At 37.2% G+C, this 13962-nt stretch overlaps 1 protein-coding gene across 1 annotated transcript; it reads left to right on the top strand.

The window, feature by feature from the left end:
• Positions 1-1174: 1174 nt before the first annotated feature.
• On the top strand, positions 1175-11794 carry LOC149621309 (uncharacterized). The gene is made up of 4 exons (XM_089854747.1): positions 1175-2118; positions 2346-3087; positions 3616-3632; positions 10771-11794. The coding sequence occupies exons 1-4, from the start codon at positions 1801-1803 to the stop codon at positions 11578-11580; spliced, it is 1887 nt and encodes a 628-aa protein (XP_089710873.1). The 5' UTR covers positions 1175-1800; the 3' UTR covers positions 11581-11794.
• The last annotated feature ends 2168 nt before the right edge of the window (positions 11795-13962 follow it).

Genomic DNA, 13962 nt, shown 5'->3' with positions numbered 1-13962 from the left:
CTGGAAGCGAACGCGGTGGAGGAAGGTTCCGCATCGAATTATGTCCGGATAATCGCCACGATAGTACTACATTATTGAGGAGTTGTTCAAACCAAGGACTTGGACATGCACCTATGCGAGTATTTGTTGCACCGTGAAGCTTTACGATGTGGAGACGACGTGTTTTATCACTTTCTTTTATGTGTTAAAAATGTGGATGACCCTAATAACCCTGAAATAAAAGAGGTCATGTAATGAATTCTGACTATTCCATTAATCTTAAATGCAGGCATAATTTAAGTGTGTAATTAACTTTCGGTCCACTCCAGACCGTTAAAGCCTCGATTTCGAGGCAGCAGGATTTACCTGCTCCAAGCCTAGGATACTGAGCTCGGTGCCGTGAACATGATTTGGCTTAGTATATATATATCCATTTTGGTCTAGCTAAGTTAGGATCAAATTCATTTTGAAATGCAATAATTAACCAAAATTATAGTAATATTGAGTTAAAATTGTCTTTACTGGCTACAGTATTACACTCTGCCTCGAATTATCAAAAAATATTCCCCACATTTTCATTTTATTCGATGGAAAAACAGACAAAATTAACTTTGTTAACGTTATGTCCAAATACTATTGTTAGTACAATGTTGCATAGATCTGAACACAGTCCATACTATTATCTACGTTAGTATATTGGCTTCATAATTTTCTAGTTGCCCCAGTTATTAAAGAACAGCCAAAACGACTGTCGTACCTTTTCAGCACCGCGGTTAGCTTCCATTTTCTGTTTAGTTTGCTCGAGGTTTTTTTCTCTAGTCGGAATACGTCATTCGTGTCTGTAAGACCTATCCCCCTTGGGATCCAATGGGAAAGGGCGGAGTAATGACGGACATGAAAAGGGTTTACTTGTCCACTGACACCGGCGTAAGAGTAGAAGTTAATGATCTCGCAACTTATACCTTCTTATAGTATATTCCTTTTTGTTTTAACCATAGCTAAGTTATTAATTTGCAAAATGTGAAAATATCTCAGGGTTTGAAATGATTCTTAAAAGGCCTATCGAATCACTCGTCGCACAGTGATACCATAATTTCATAAGACATGTTACATATGTTTCTCAGTTGTTACTGAACACTTGTCATGAAGTGACGTTGGTGAAACAACATAGATTCTCGAAAATTGACGCCTGGTTATGGCGATGTCAAAGGCTTAGTTCCGACTAAATAGGATGATGAAACTACTGCAAAACCGCGTGTAGTCAATTGACGTGTCGTTCGCGAACTAGCTCTCATTATGTCTCTAGCATTACGAAGTATTAGAAGTGTCATACTTATGGAATATTTCTTATAAACTTATGGTGATACCAACGAACCAAAATTATGAAGTAAGGTCTGCATGGTGAGCAACTGATCACCAAAACTGGTCAGGGATATCTTGCAACAGCCGACGATTTTTCATCGGAAAATTTCGTCCGAAGAGTATTTTTTTATACTATTTATACTCCTATTTTTTCCTATGAGGGATTTACATTTTTGGCTGGGCTCCCTTCAACTATAATTTTCGTGATAATTAAACTTCTTCAGAAGTGAATGATAATCCTCTAAAACTTTGGAAATTCATAACCTTTTTGAAAACAAACCGAACGTTATATTATCTGGAAAATTTGTATCAAGGAGACACAAATTAACAGAGGGTTCAGCTTTTTGTGCTAACTTCGATTTAAACTTATATTCAAGGGTTAATTTTCTTTCTGTAGAAAAATCCAAGAATGAACTTTCAACTCGATGCAAATACTCTAAAAATGATCAAGAACGTCACATGCGAAAGAGGAACGTTGAAGAGATCTTCAAATGTGATGAGTGTGACTTTTCCAGCAAAGAGAATAGTCTTTTGATCACACATCAACTTATTCACAGTCGGGAAAAACCATTCAAATGTGTTCAGTGCGAATATAAATGTTCGCACAAGAGTAGGTTGATCACACATCAACGCATTCACACTGGAGAAAAACCATTCAAATGTGATCAGTGTGAATTTAAATGTACGCAAAAGAGTGGTTTGATCACACATCAACGCATTCACACTGGAGAAAAACCATTCAAATGTGTTCAGTGCGAATATAAATGTTCGCAAAGAGTAGGTTGATCACACATCAACGCATTCACACTGGAGAAAAACCATTCAAATGTGATCAGTGTGAATTTAAATGTACGCAAAAGAGTGGTTTGATCACACATCAACGCATTCACACTGGAGAAAAACCATTCAAATGTGATCAGTGTGAATTTAAATGTACGAAAAAGAGTGGTTTGATCCCACATCAACGCATTCACACTGGAGAAAAACCATTCAAATGTGATCAGTGTGGATATGCCAGCAATAACAAGATTAGTTTAATCAGACACCAACGCATTCACAGTGGGGAAAAACCATTGAAATGTAATCATTGTGAATATAAATGTACGCAAAAGAGTGGTTTGATCACACATCAACGCATTCACACTGGAGAAAAACCGTTCAAATGTGACCAGTGTGAATTTAAATGTACGCAAAAGAGTGGTTTGATCGCACATAAACGCATTCACACTGGGGAAAAACCATTCAAATGTGATCAGTGTGGATATATATGTTCGCAAAAGAATGCTTTGATCACACATAAACGCATTCACAGTAGTGAAAAACCCTTCAAATGTGATCAGTGTGATTATGCCTGCACGCAGAAGAGTGGTTTGATCACACATATACGCATTCACACTGGGGAAAAACCATTCAAATGTAATCAGTGTGAATATAAATGTACGCAAAAGAGTGGTTTGATCACACATCAACGCATTCACACTGGAGAAAAACCATTCAAATGTGATCAGTGTGAATTTAAATGTACGCAAAAGAGTGGTTTGATCGCACATCAACGCATTCACACTGGGGAAAAAAGATTCAAATGTGATCAGTGTGGATATATATGTTCGCTAAAGAATGCTTTGATCACACATAAACGCATTCACAACAGTGAAAAACCCTTCAAATGTAATCAGTGTGATTATGCCAGCAATTACAAGATTAGTTTAATCAGACACCAACGCATTCACAGTGGGGGAAAACCATGCATTTAAATGTGATCAGTGACAACGTTAGCGCGTGGAAGTGCTTATTGATCACATATCAACGAATCCATGGTGGTGAAAAACGTCGTATGTGATCATTCTGATTTTAGGTGAGCTGAGAGAGTAGATTTACCATTTTTTACCAGACCCGTCAACGCGTTCACAGTAGAGAAAAACCCTTCTAATGTGATCAGTGTGACTTTACAAGCAAACCCTTAACTGTGATCGCATAAATATTCAAATCCATTGACAATAACTAAATATTCAAAAGAATTCTAAATGAAAACTATTAAGAAACAGTAGTGGTGGATGCCAATGTATAATCTTCATTATAAGTTAATACTACTACATTTTGAACAATTTAAATTTTTTACTTCATACTCTGATTTTATTATAATGGTATTTTAATTGTTTGATTTTGTAACTTCGACCCATTTCATTTATTGAAAGAAAGTTAATTGTACAAGCATTTAATATTCGAACGAATATTAAAGTTCATAAAATCTATTTAAAGAATATCAATTTTCAGGTGGTAATTCGATTGAAGTAAGTGCCTAACCTTGTCATATTGTGAAAAATATAGTCAATTCATCTTGAATAAATGAACGTCCCGCCGACTCGTACCAGGGAGTAAGGAACGTTAGAGGGAGTGTTGATCTAATGCTAAAAAAACCGTCATACAGTGGCAAATGGGAAAGAAAGGGGGGGGGGGGTAGGAATTTTTATCTCCGTTCCTCAATTTTAGCTAACGCGCAGGCGCGAGTGACGTCGTTTACTACCGCCAGCTTCCATCGACTGGCGACTGCTGCCCCACTCACTCTGTTCAACCAACAATCAACGTCTGTTGGGAGGAAACCGAGGCTTAATAAAAATGCCAAATTGTTTTTGCAGGGTTCCCACCAGGTCCCTAAAAGTCCCTAAAGTCCCTATTTCCCTACAAGGTCCTTAATCTACCCTAAAATTGGTATTTGGTCCTTAAATCACCCTATTTATATAAACCTTAGAAAAAGTATAAGGGTGACCTGAAAATGTCTTGTCTGAGATTTTAACAGAGACCCAAATTTGCGGAGCTCGCTTCGCTCGCGCCGGTTATTTATGATTTACTTAATGTTAAATTTAATCGAATTAATTGGCCAATTGTTATAACAACAAAAACGGGTGAAAAATATTCGACTGAATTTAGACGGGTTTTCATATATGTTCGCCATGTACGTTATTGCAAATGGTCAGAGAAATTTGTTCAAGTTAGTTAGTAAACATGATACGAAAATAGTTACTTCTAATCAGAAAACCTACCGTTCCCTAAGAATAAGAATATAAACAAAAGAAAGTCAGAAATAATATCCTATTTTGTCGAAAAAATAGAAAAGAGTAATAGGTTCCTAACTGTTTGTGATATTTTCACAGAATAGATATCATTTTGCTTTACCAGTGGTCCCTTTTTGGTTCCTACTTTTAAAATTAAGGTCCCTATTTTACCCTATTTTTATCGTGAAAAGTCCCTTTTTCCCCTATTTATTTTTGAGATTTTGGTGGGAGCCCTGTTTTTGTAACGGTTGTAGGAATGATTCAAGGTATTCGCTTAAAAATATATGAAAGGAATATCCTTCCACGCGTTCCCAAAGCCAAAAACCCAGATAGAAAAATGTAAAAGATGGATATTAGCTTGTGAAAGACCGATTTCCACTAGCTTCCATTCACTTTCAATAAATTTCAAGCTTTGTTTTTGGTTTGGGAAATGGTTTGAAAACGATATTTACCATGTCGGGTCTTGTTAAATACTCAGGGTTACTTGAACAATTAAAAAAACAACACTTCTTATAGTTAACCATGGGAGAAATTCAAACACGACCTTCCCCTTCTAGTTCAAAGCCGGTTTTTAAATTTGACGCATGCGCGCGGACACCGCAATGAGTCCCCGAGTCAACGCCAGAGAGAGACGAGTTTAGCCAGGAAAGCGAACGAACGCGCCTATTCACTTTAACGCTCCCTCTCAAGTCTCTCCTCCCTGGTCGAGCGCGTGATCGAGTGGGTTATAGCCCAGTACTTTCAATTAATTACGCAAGGCAGGGTGGGACATAATAATTTTTATTAAACTGGACATTTGGCCAGCGACCCCCCCCCCTGGCCTGAAATAAACTGAACCATGACCATTGACCAGTTCGCGTCGTTTGCTGAATTTTAGAAGTGGATAATTAAAATAGTTGAGATAATGTCTGGACTCTGGTTACCCTTGAATTTTCCTCGGATTTAATTTATAAACTGGTCCAGGCACTATTTAAACTAGTCATTTGCCCTTATTTCCCACGCTGATTAGTAGACGCCTTTAAATATATGCCACTTAAATTGCTAATATCCGTCTCGAAGATTTCTTCCAGCTACAAACAGCTTCCATTACAAGGGGCCATGCCCACAAACTATTAAAAAGCCCCTCAAACACTTGTCCACTACTGTCTGTCTAACGCACTTCACCCATTTCTTATATATATTCAAATTCCACTCCAATAATAACAATATTACAGCCTCCATGTCTTAGTCTGGGAAACTTAACTGTCTGGTAGTCATTCTTATTGGCGCGAAAAGTGGGAGACAAAGTAGACGCCGAAAACTCCGCTCGACCATTATGATTACACTCCATCAAACTCACTTCACCATAAATTTCCCTTGACTGCACTCCAATTAACTGACAAATCGAAATTACGGAAAGCCCTCTCTCCCCACTACTCCATAAATCATAACTTCTTTATCGCATAATAGAGTAGTGTCAGTAGAGAGGGGAGTAGACTGTGTATCCCTCCCTCTAGGCGCGCTTTTGTAAGAGAGGATACTGTACGCGCCTGGTAGGGGGGACGACACTGAGCTAAGAGATAGAAGAGTATGACGTTTGCATACGTAGAACTGACATTACTCTATTACTACACATAAAACAAGATGGCCCCGGCCAGATTAGAGCCCCATCGTTTTTAAGGCTCCAGCTGTGTAAAACATTTTACATGTAAAAAATGCCATAATCTTTGAAATCCCAATCGTTCCCCCGCTACATAGATCGAAAAGAAGCCCAATTTGGGCGGTAAACCGACCATCTGGAAACTGAAGCTATTTCATAGGAAGTAAGTAAATAAATAATAACAAGTTGGGAAACCAAAATAAACCTCTCCGAGCCGAGACGAATTTACTTTCTAAACACAGGTCCACCAGCCAATGAGAAAGACCGGAAATACATAGTTCAAATTGGCGAAATATTGCCAAGGTCTTTAGCAAAGGCTTAAGCGTTTAACATTTTCCTTTGTATCCTCAATAATTCTAATGAGGACCTAAAATGTATCACTGAAGGGTGTATTTAACTTTCGGCTCACTCTGAACCGTTAACACCTCCTATAAGAGGAGGCGAAACAAGGTCATTTCTAGTTTAAATCTAGAGTATCTTATTTCACAGACCCAATCGTTTCAACACTTGTGGATAGATGAAGAATTAACATCCATATTATCTAATTAATATAAAAAATGCGATTACACTATATATAAATGTAGTAAAGCTGAATTAAAAAGTAAACACCAAATTTGAAATGTTAATATCAAAAGATGTTCTTGGAATATTAAGATGAAACAGAGCTTTATGGCTACACAACTACTTAAAGAATCGTAATGCCGAAAAATATTTAAAATATTTCCATTTAATATTCTGCAAAAAGGAAATGTTATCGTTTTGTAAGAGATCTTATCATCCTACTCGCTTTATATTAACTTTGATGTGCGTGTAGTGTTTTGATTCGGATGCAATCTTCATTACTCGTTCTATATAAACACTCACTTGTGTCATTACATAGAAATAAGTTTATCTTAAATAATTAATTAAATATAAATGATATTAATTATTTTAATCGCCAGTAAATAACTTTAAAAATAGTTGAATCGTTTAAAATAAAGTTGTTCCTATTATCTTTCGAAACTTTGCTAATATTGACGTTTAAAGTGAAGGGTACCCCTCTTGCCCGCTTTCTTCAAATTTTGGGGTATATATACGATTCGTTTCCATTATAATAATAGATAACAAGTTGGGAAAACCAAAATATTACCTCTCCGAGTCCAGAGGTCTACTACTACAAAGTTATTTACCTAGATATGCAATTATTTCACCTTTTTGAAGTAAAAATTTACGAAATATTGAAGCAGTATTCCAAGCATAGCGAATATACAGTAAAGCAGACGACATTTTACATCCAATAAGGATAAATCTTGGACACATGGAAATCAGTCAATGGCAAAAAGAACAGGAAATGAAGTCTACGCTTCAGCTGACAGCTACATTCACAACTGGTTAGCAGTGTAAACACTACCGTCTCGTCTCACCTCAACAATATTCTTAGTTTGCCAACATGAGCGTCAACGTTAAATAATACCAAAGCTATATTGTAGCTAGACGCACTGATAGTCTATGCGCACCATAAAGAGAATAAAAACTCTGTAGTTTAGCCCTACTAATCTAATTGCCACCATGATCTTTTCTTCTATTATAAAATCTTAACCTGATTATTTAAGAGTGTATTTAACTTTCGGCTCACTCTGAACCGTTGATGTCTCTTCATTTCAGACACGAAAATCAAAACCCAAAGTTTACTTCACCTCAGGCCTCAATTATTTACTCTTTATTTCACTAATACTAGATATACCCGCCGGAGTTTAGATCTTAGCTTTCTTCATGAAATCACTAAACCAAGGATTATTCTATATACAGATGTAGTATAGCTTAAGTAATATGTAAACAGCCATTTCAAATAATAATATTAAAAAGAATCTTTGGAATATCAAAGTGAAACAGAGCTTTAAAGCTACGAAAGTACTAAATGCATCGTAATTACGAAAAATATTTCCACATATTCACTTTATATTAAGGATAAAGGGAATATTATGGTTCTGTAGGATTTCTTTACACATCAAAACAAAACGAACTTCTAACGCAGCGCACTAGTGTAACAACGGACGGACACACACAGACAAAAACATAGACTGCTTTTTAACTCTTTCCGTATTAATTTTGAATTGAGAAACAAGATTATCTTAAATATTAAAATAAATATAATTAATATTTAATATTTTCTTCGTTAGTTATTCGCCTTATTGAACGTTACATCGTTTTAAAAAAGAACAATTAATCATTCTTGAGAGACTTGACTAATATTGGCGTTTGAATTGAAGCATGCGCCGGTTGCTTCGCCCTACTCAAATAGGTAGTATATAAGGGTTTCGAATCGCAGCTATGGATAAGAACATCGCAAAAGCCAGTTGTACAGACTGGTGTCCATGTGGGATGGACAAAGAATAGAATATGGTGGTGTTTAGAAGCCAGTAAGTACAGACTGGTGTCCATGTGGAATGGACAAAGACGAGAAGGTAGTGGTGTTTAGAAGCCTGTAAGTACAGACTGGTGTCCATGTGGAATGGGCGAAAGACTACAAGATCGTGGTGTTTAGAAGCTAGTAAGTTCAGACTGGTGTCCATGTGGGGTGGACAAATGAACAGAGTTGTTAGACAGGCAATGGAGTAATAGCCTGTAAGTGGAATACAATTTCTGGGACTGTAAATAAGGTCTGGAAATTGAATACACGTTTGCTCCGATTTACAAACTGCGAACGCGGTCACGTGGGTGTAACAACGGACAGACAGACACACAGACAGACAGACAGACACGTCGAAATTAGAACCTCTCCGTGACATACGTCACTCGGAGAGGTAAAAACGCATTCGCGTGAACCGATGGTGGAAGCCCTGCCGTTGGGAGGCTAGACGTTTCTCGTAACCCTAGCCGATCGCCGCGTATATCTTAAAACCAAACGATAACGATGGAGAAGAAGCCGGAATGGACAAGTTGGGAAAACCAAAATATTACCTCTCCGAGTCAAGAGATCTACTACTGCAAACTTATTTAACTAGATATGGAATTATTTCTCTTTTTTTGAAGTAAAAATTTATAAATTATTGAAGCAGTATTCCAAGCATTGCGAATATATAGTAAAGCAGACGACATTTTACATCAAATAAGGATAAATCTTGGACACATGGAAATCAGTCAATGGGGAAAAGAACAGGAAATGAAGTGTATAAATTTTGGAGAGATATAACCTTTATGTGTTTGTAAAGGCCCAATTGTCTACGCTTCAGCTGCGTGTTATGCGTGTTAAACTTAATTAACACCAAAGCTGATTTGTGGCTAAACGCACTGAAAGTCTTGCGCACCATAAAAAGAATGAAAACTCCGTAGCTAATACCCGTTTACCATCAGCCCTTTCACTGGTCTAATCGCCACCATGATCTTTTCTTCGATTATTATATCTACACCTCATCATTTAAGCGTGTATTTAACTTTCGGCTCACTCTGAACCGTTAATGTCTCTACAATACAGACACGAAAATCAACACCCATAGTTTACTACACCTTGGGCCTCAATTATTTACTCTTTAGTTCACTAGGCATGTTACGGATAATACTTGATTTAACCGACAGTGTGTAAACCTTAGCGTTCTTCTTTATATAAGTAAAGCAAGGATTATTCTATATACAGATGTAGTATAGCTTAAGTAATATATAAACAGCCATTTCAAATAATAATATTAAAAAAATGCCCTTGGAATATCAAAATGAAACAGAGCTTTCAAGTTACAAAACTACTAAATGCATCGTAATTACGAAAAATACTTCCACATATTCACTTTATATTATGGAAAAAGGGAATATTAAGGTTCTGTATGATTTCTTATCACATCAACACAAGGCTAACTGCTAACGCGACGCACTAGTGTAACAATGGACGGACACACACAGACAAAAACATAGACTGCTTTTTAACTCTTTCCGTATTAATTTTGAGTTGAGAAACAAGATTACCTTAAATATAAAAATAAATATAATTAATATTAAATATTTTCGTTAGTTGTTCGCCTTATTGAGCGTTACATCGTTTTGATAAAGAACAATTAAACATTCTTGAGAGGCTTGACTAATATTGGCGTTTGAAATGAAGCATACGCCGGTTGCTTCCCCTTACTCAAATAGGTAGTATATAATGGTGTCGAACTACAGTTAAAAGCAAGAACAACCGCAATTGCGAAAACCTCTGGTGGACAACCCACCTTAGGGAGGCTAGACGTTTCTCGTAGCCTTAGCTGATCGCCGCGAATGTCTTAAATCAAACGATGACGATGGAGTTAGAAGCCAATGAGACAGATTGGTGTCTATGTGGAATAGACGGAAGACCAGTAGATGGTGGTGTCTAGAAGCTAGTATGTACAGACTGGTGTCCAAGTGGGATGGACAAAGACCAAAAGATGGTGGTGATTAGAAGTCAGTAAGTACAGACTGGTGTCCGTGTGGGATGGACAAAGACCAGAAGATGGTGGTGTGAGAACTCAAGTAGAGGAGCCATTTCCGTGACTGCGAAAGCAGTTCGGAAATGGCGAACACGTTTGCTCCGATTTGGAAACTGCGAACGCGGTCACGTGGGTGTAACAACAGACACACACACACACAAACACACAGACGGACACACACGATCGTTTCAGAACCTCTCCGTGACTTACGTCGCTCGGAGAGGTAACAAAGAACAGAAGATGGTGGTGCTTACGAGCCAGAAAGTACATGCTAGTGTCCATGTGGGATGGACAAAGACTAGCAGATTGTGGTCCTTAGAAGCCAGTTAGTAAAGACCGGTGTTGGCAAAAACCAATCAAATGTGATCAGTGTGGATATAAATGTACACTGAAGAGTAATTTGATCAAACATCAACGCATTCACACTGGAGAAAAACCATTCAAATGTGATCAGTGTGAATATAATTGTAGGCGGAAGAGTGCTTTGATCACACATCAACGCATTCACACTGGAGAAAAACCATTCAAATGTGATCAGTGTGAATATAAATCTACGCAGAAGAGTGCTTTGATCACACATCAACGCCTTCACACTGGGGAAAAACCATTCAAATGTAATCAGTGTGGATATAAATGTACTCTGAAGAGTAATTTGATCAAACATCAAGGCATTCACACTGGAGAAAAACCATTCAAATGTAATCAGTGTGAATATAAATGTACGCAAAAGAGTGCTTTGATCACACATCAACGCATTCATAGTAGTGAAAAACTCTTAAAATGTGATCAGTGTGCTTATGCCAGCACTCAGAAGAATAATTTGATCACACATCAACGCATTCACAGTAGTGAAAAACCCTTCAAATGTGATCAGTGTGATTATGTCTGCACGCAAAAAAGCCACTTGGTCACACATCAACGCATTCACACTGGGGAAAAACCATTCAAATGTGACCAGTGTGATTATGCCTGCACGCTGAAGAACCATTTGATCGCACATCAACTCACTCACAGTGGAGATAAGCCATTCAAATGTGTTCAGTGTGGATATGCTAGCACTTACAAAATTAGTTTAATCAGACACCAACGCATTCACTGTGGAGAAAAACCATCCAAATGTGATCAGTGACAACATTGGCGCGTGGATGTGCTTATTGATCACACATCAAGGAATTCACGGTGTTGAAAAACTTCGTATTTGATCATTGTGATTTTAGGTGAGCTGCGTGAGTAATTTTATCAGACCCATCAACGCGTTCACAGTAGAGAAAAACCCTTCTAATGTGATCAGTGTGACTTTACCAGGCAAACCCTTTGCACGTGATCGCAATAAATATTCAAAACCATTGACTATAACTAAATATTCAAAAGAATTCTAAATGAAAACTATTAAGAAACAGTAGTGGAGGATGTCAATGTATAATCTTCATTATAAGTTAATACTACTACATTTTTAACAATTTAAATATTTTACTTAAAACTCTGATTTTATTATAAGTGAATTTTAATTGTTTTAGTTTGTAACTTCGACCCATTTCATTTATTGAAACAAAGTTAGTTGTACAAGCACTTAATATTCGAACGAATATTAAGGTTCATAAAATCTATTTAAAGAATATCAATTTTCAGGTGGTAATTCGATTGAAGTAAGTGCCTAACCTTATCATATGGTGAAAAATATTGTCATTTTATTTGGAAAATCATACTCATCTATCTCTTTCCTTTGAAATATTAACAAATGAATAGTTTTTGAGCGGTGCAGGACTGTATTAGAGATTTAGTATATGAATAGACCATTCCATTGTTTACTTGAAGAGAAACCAACACACAGGTGGGAAGTCTACTTTTCAGCAGGGTTGTTGATTTTTTTGATCTTTTCAAAAAAATCAAAAAAATCGATTTTTTTTATATAAATCGGATTTTTTTGATTTTAATTGATTTATTTGATTTTTTTTATTTTTATTGAACTACTAGATAGTAAATTACCAACATGAAAACTTTTGAGTCAAAATTAACCAAAAGCAAAATAATCATGACATTTAAGCAGCTATTGGATATTGTTACTATTCAAATGCTTGTATAAAAAGACTAGTTTGACCGCTATTTCATTTCCTAGCCTTTCCTGCAAGACAAACTGGAGTTCTGGGAAAAACTTAAACTGAAATATACCAAAACCATGATTATTTTTAATTTTAGGTCTTTTCTAGTTAAGTTTCTTCTCGAGTTTCTTAAACTACTTCTTGGAATCTTAGAAAACATTTTTTAAAAATAAAAATATATTCTTGATTTTAATCAAATGATTTTTTTTAAAAAAATCGCTTGATTTAAATCATGATTTAAATCAGTGATTTAAATCAAACTGATTTAAATCAAACAACCCTGCTTTTCAGCGTACTTCCCTCGCGCCAAGAAGCAAAGCTTGAAAGCAACGTCCCGCCTACTAGTGTTGCCTTTAATGCGAGCAGCTTGCTTCGTTGAGCGCGTGATCGAGTGGGCTATAGCCCGGTACTTTTTACCTCTCCGTGTGACGTAGTCCAGGAGACGATCTGTAACGGCCGTGTCTGTGTGTCTGTCTGTCTGTCCGTTGTTACACCCACGTTACTCAATTCATCCAGCGTCTATTCACACGATCCAACTACTTGATTCAACTCGAGTTGACCCGTCAAGCTGAGCCAAAAAGTTGGATCGTCTGAAAGAGCCTTAAATATACTTCAAACTAACTTTATACCAAGTTTCATGCTTTCTTGAAAAAGTGCATGATTATTTCAGCTATCCTCCAGACTATTTTTAGTACAGCGAGTTGCACATCCTATAGACCTTCGAATGTTTATCACGCCCACCCCTCGCTTTTGAAAATTGTTATAGATAGTTTTTGCGGTCCAAGTCTGGCAGAATCTCCGATATTTTCTCGACATGATACTTCTAGAGAACCACAGTTCACTCCACAGCAGTGACAGTCACAGTAGTCTTCAGCACACTTCCTCTGGCTCAAAACCAGTTTATTAATTGCTTGGACTAGTTTTAAAATTCAAGAAGTGAGGGTTACTGGTCCTCAGGACCAGTTTATTAATTAAGAACAAAGGTGGGGGCCAGTCCGGAAACCAGTTTATTATCTCGGACACTAGGGGGGGGGTCACTGGTACCAAGCAGCGTGGGAAGTAAGGCGGTGGCATAGGGCGAATGACCAGTTTAAAAATTGCCTGGACCAGTTTAAAAAAATGCCAGGACCAGTTTAAAAATTGCCTGGACCCGTTCTACTATTTCAATTATCAACTTCTTTATTTTAGCAGACGACGCGTTCTGGTCAATGGTCATGGATCAGTTTATTTATTCCAGACCAGGGGGGGGGGCGGCTGGCCCAGTGTCCAGTTTTAAAAAATCATTTCCCAAACTATACTCTCAAGGGAAGGACTAGTTAAAAAAAAAATCCTTATTTCCCAGACTGATTGACGGCGGTTAGGAAAAAGTTAATAAGCTGTCTGCTAGACGTTCCCTTCTTTTGGCGACGTAA

The sequence above is a fragment of the Phalangium opilio genome, unplaced genomic scaffold, assembly GCF_054372755.1.
Source record: "Phalangium opilio isolate 3A_F unplaced genomic scaffold, DU_Popi_V2 ptg000209l_1, whole genome shotgun sequence".
In the NCBI taxonomy this organism is placed as follows: domain Eukaryota; kingdom Metazoa; phylum Arthropoda; class Arachnida; order Opiliones; family Phalangiidae; genus Phalangium; species Phalangium opilio.
Note: the sequence above shows the minus strand (reverse complement) of the source record. Positions and strands in the feature narration are given on the sequence as shown.

Excerpts from the sequence above, each read along its gene's own strand:
- LOC149621309 (XM_089854747.1), top strand. The coding sequence starts at position 1,801 with ATGCGAAAGAGGAACGTTGAAGAGATCTTCAAATGTGATGAGTGTGAC. Across the intron at positions 2,119-2,345 it reads AATATAAATGTTCGCAAAGA|TGTGGATATGCCAGCAATAA; the intron begins GTAGGTTGATCA and ends AAATGTGATCAG.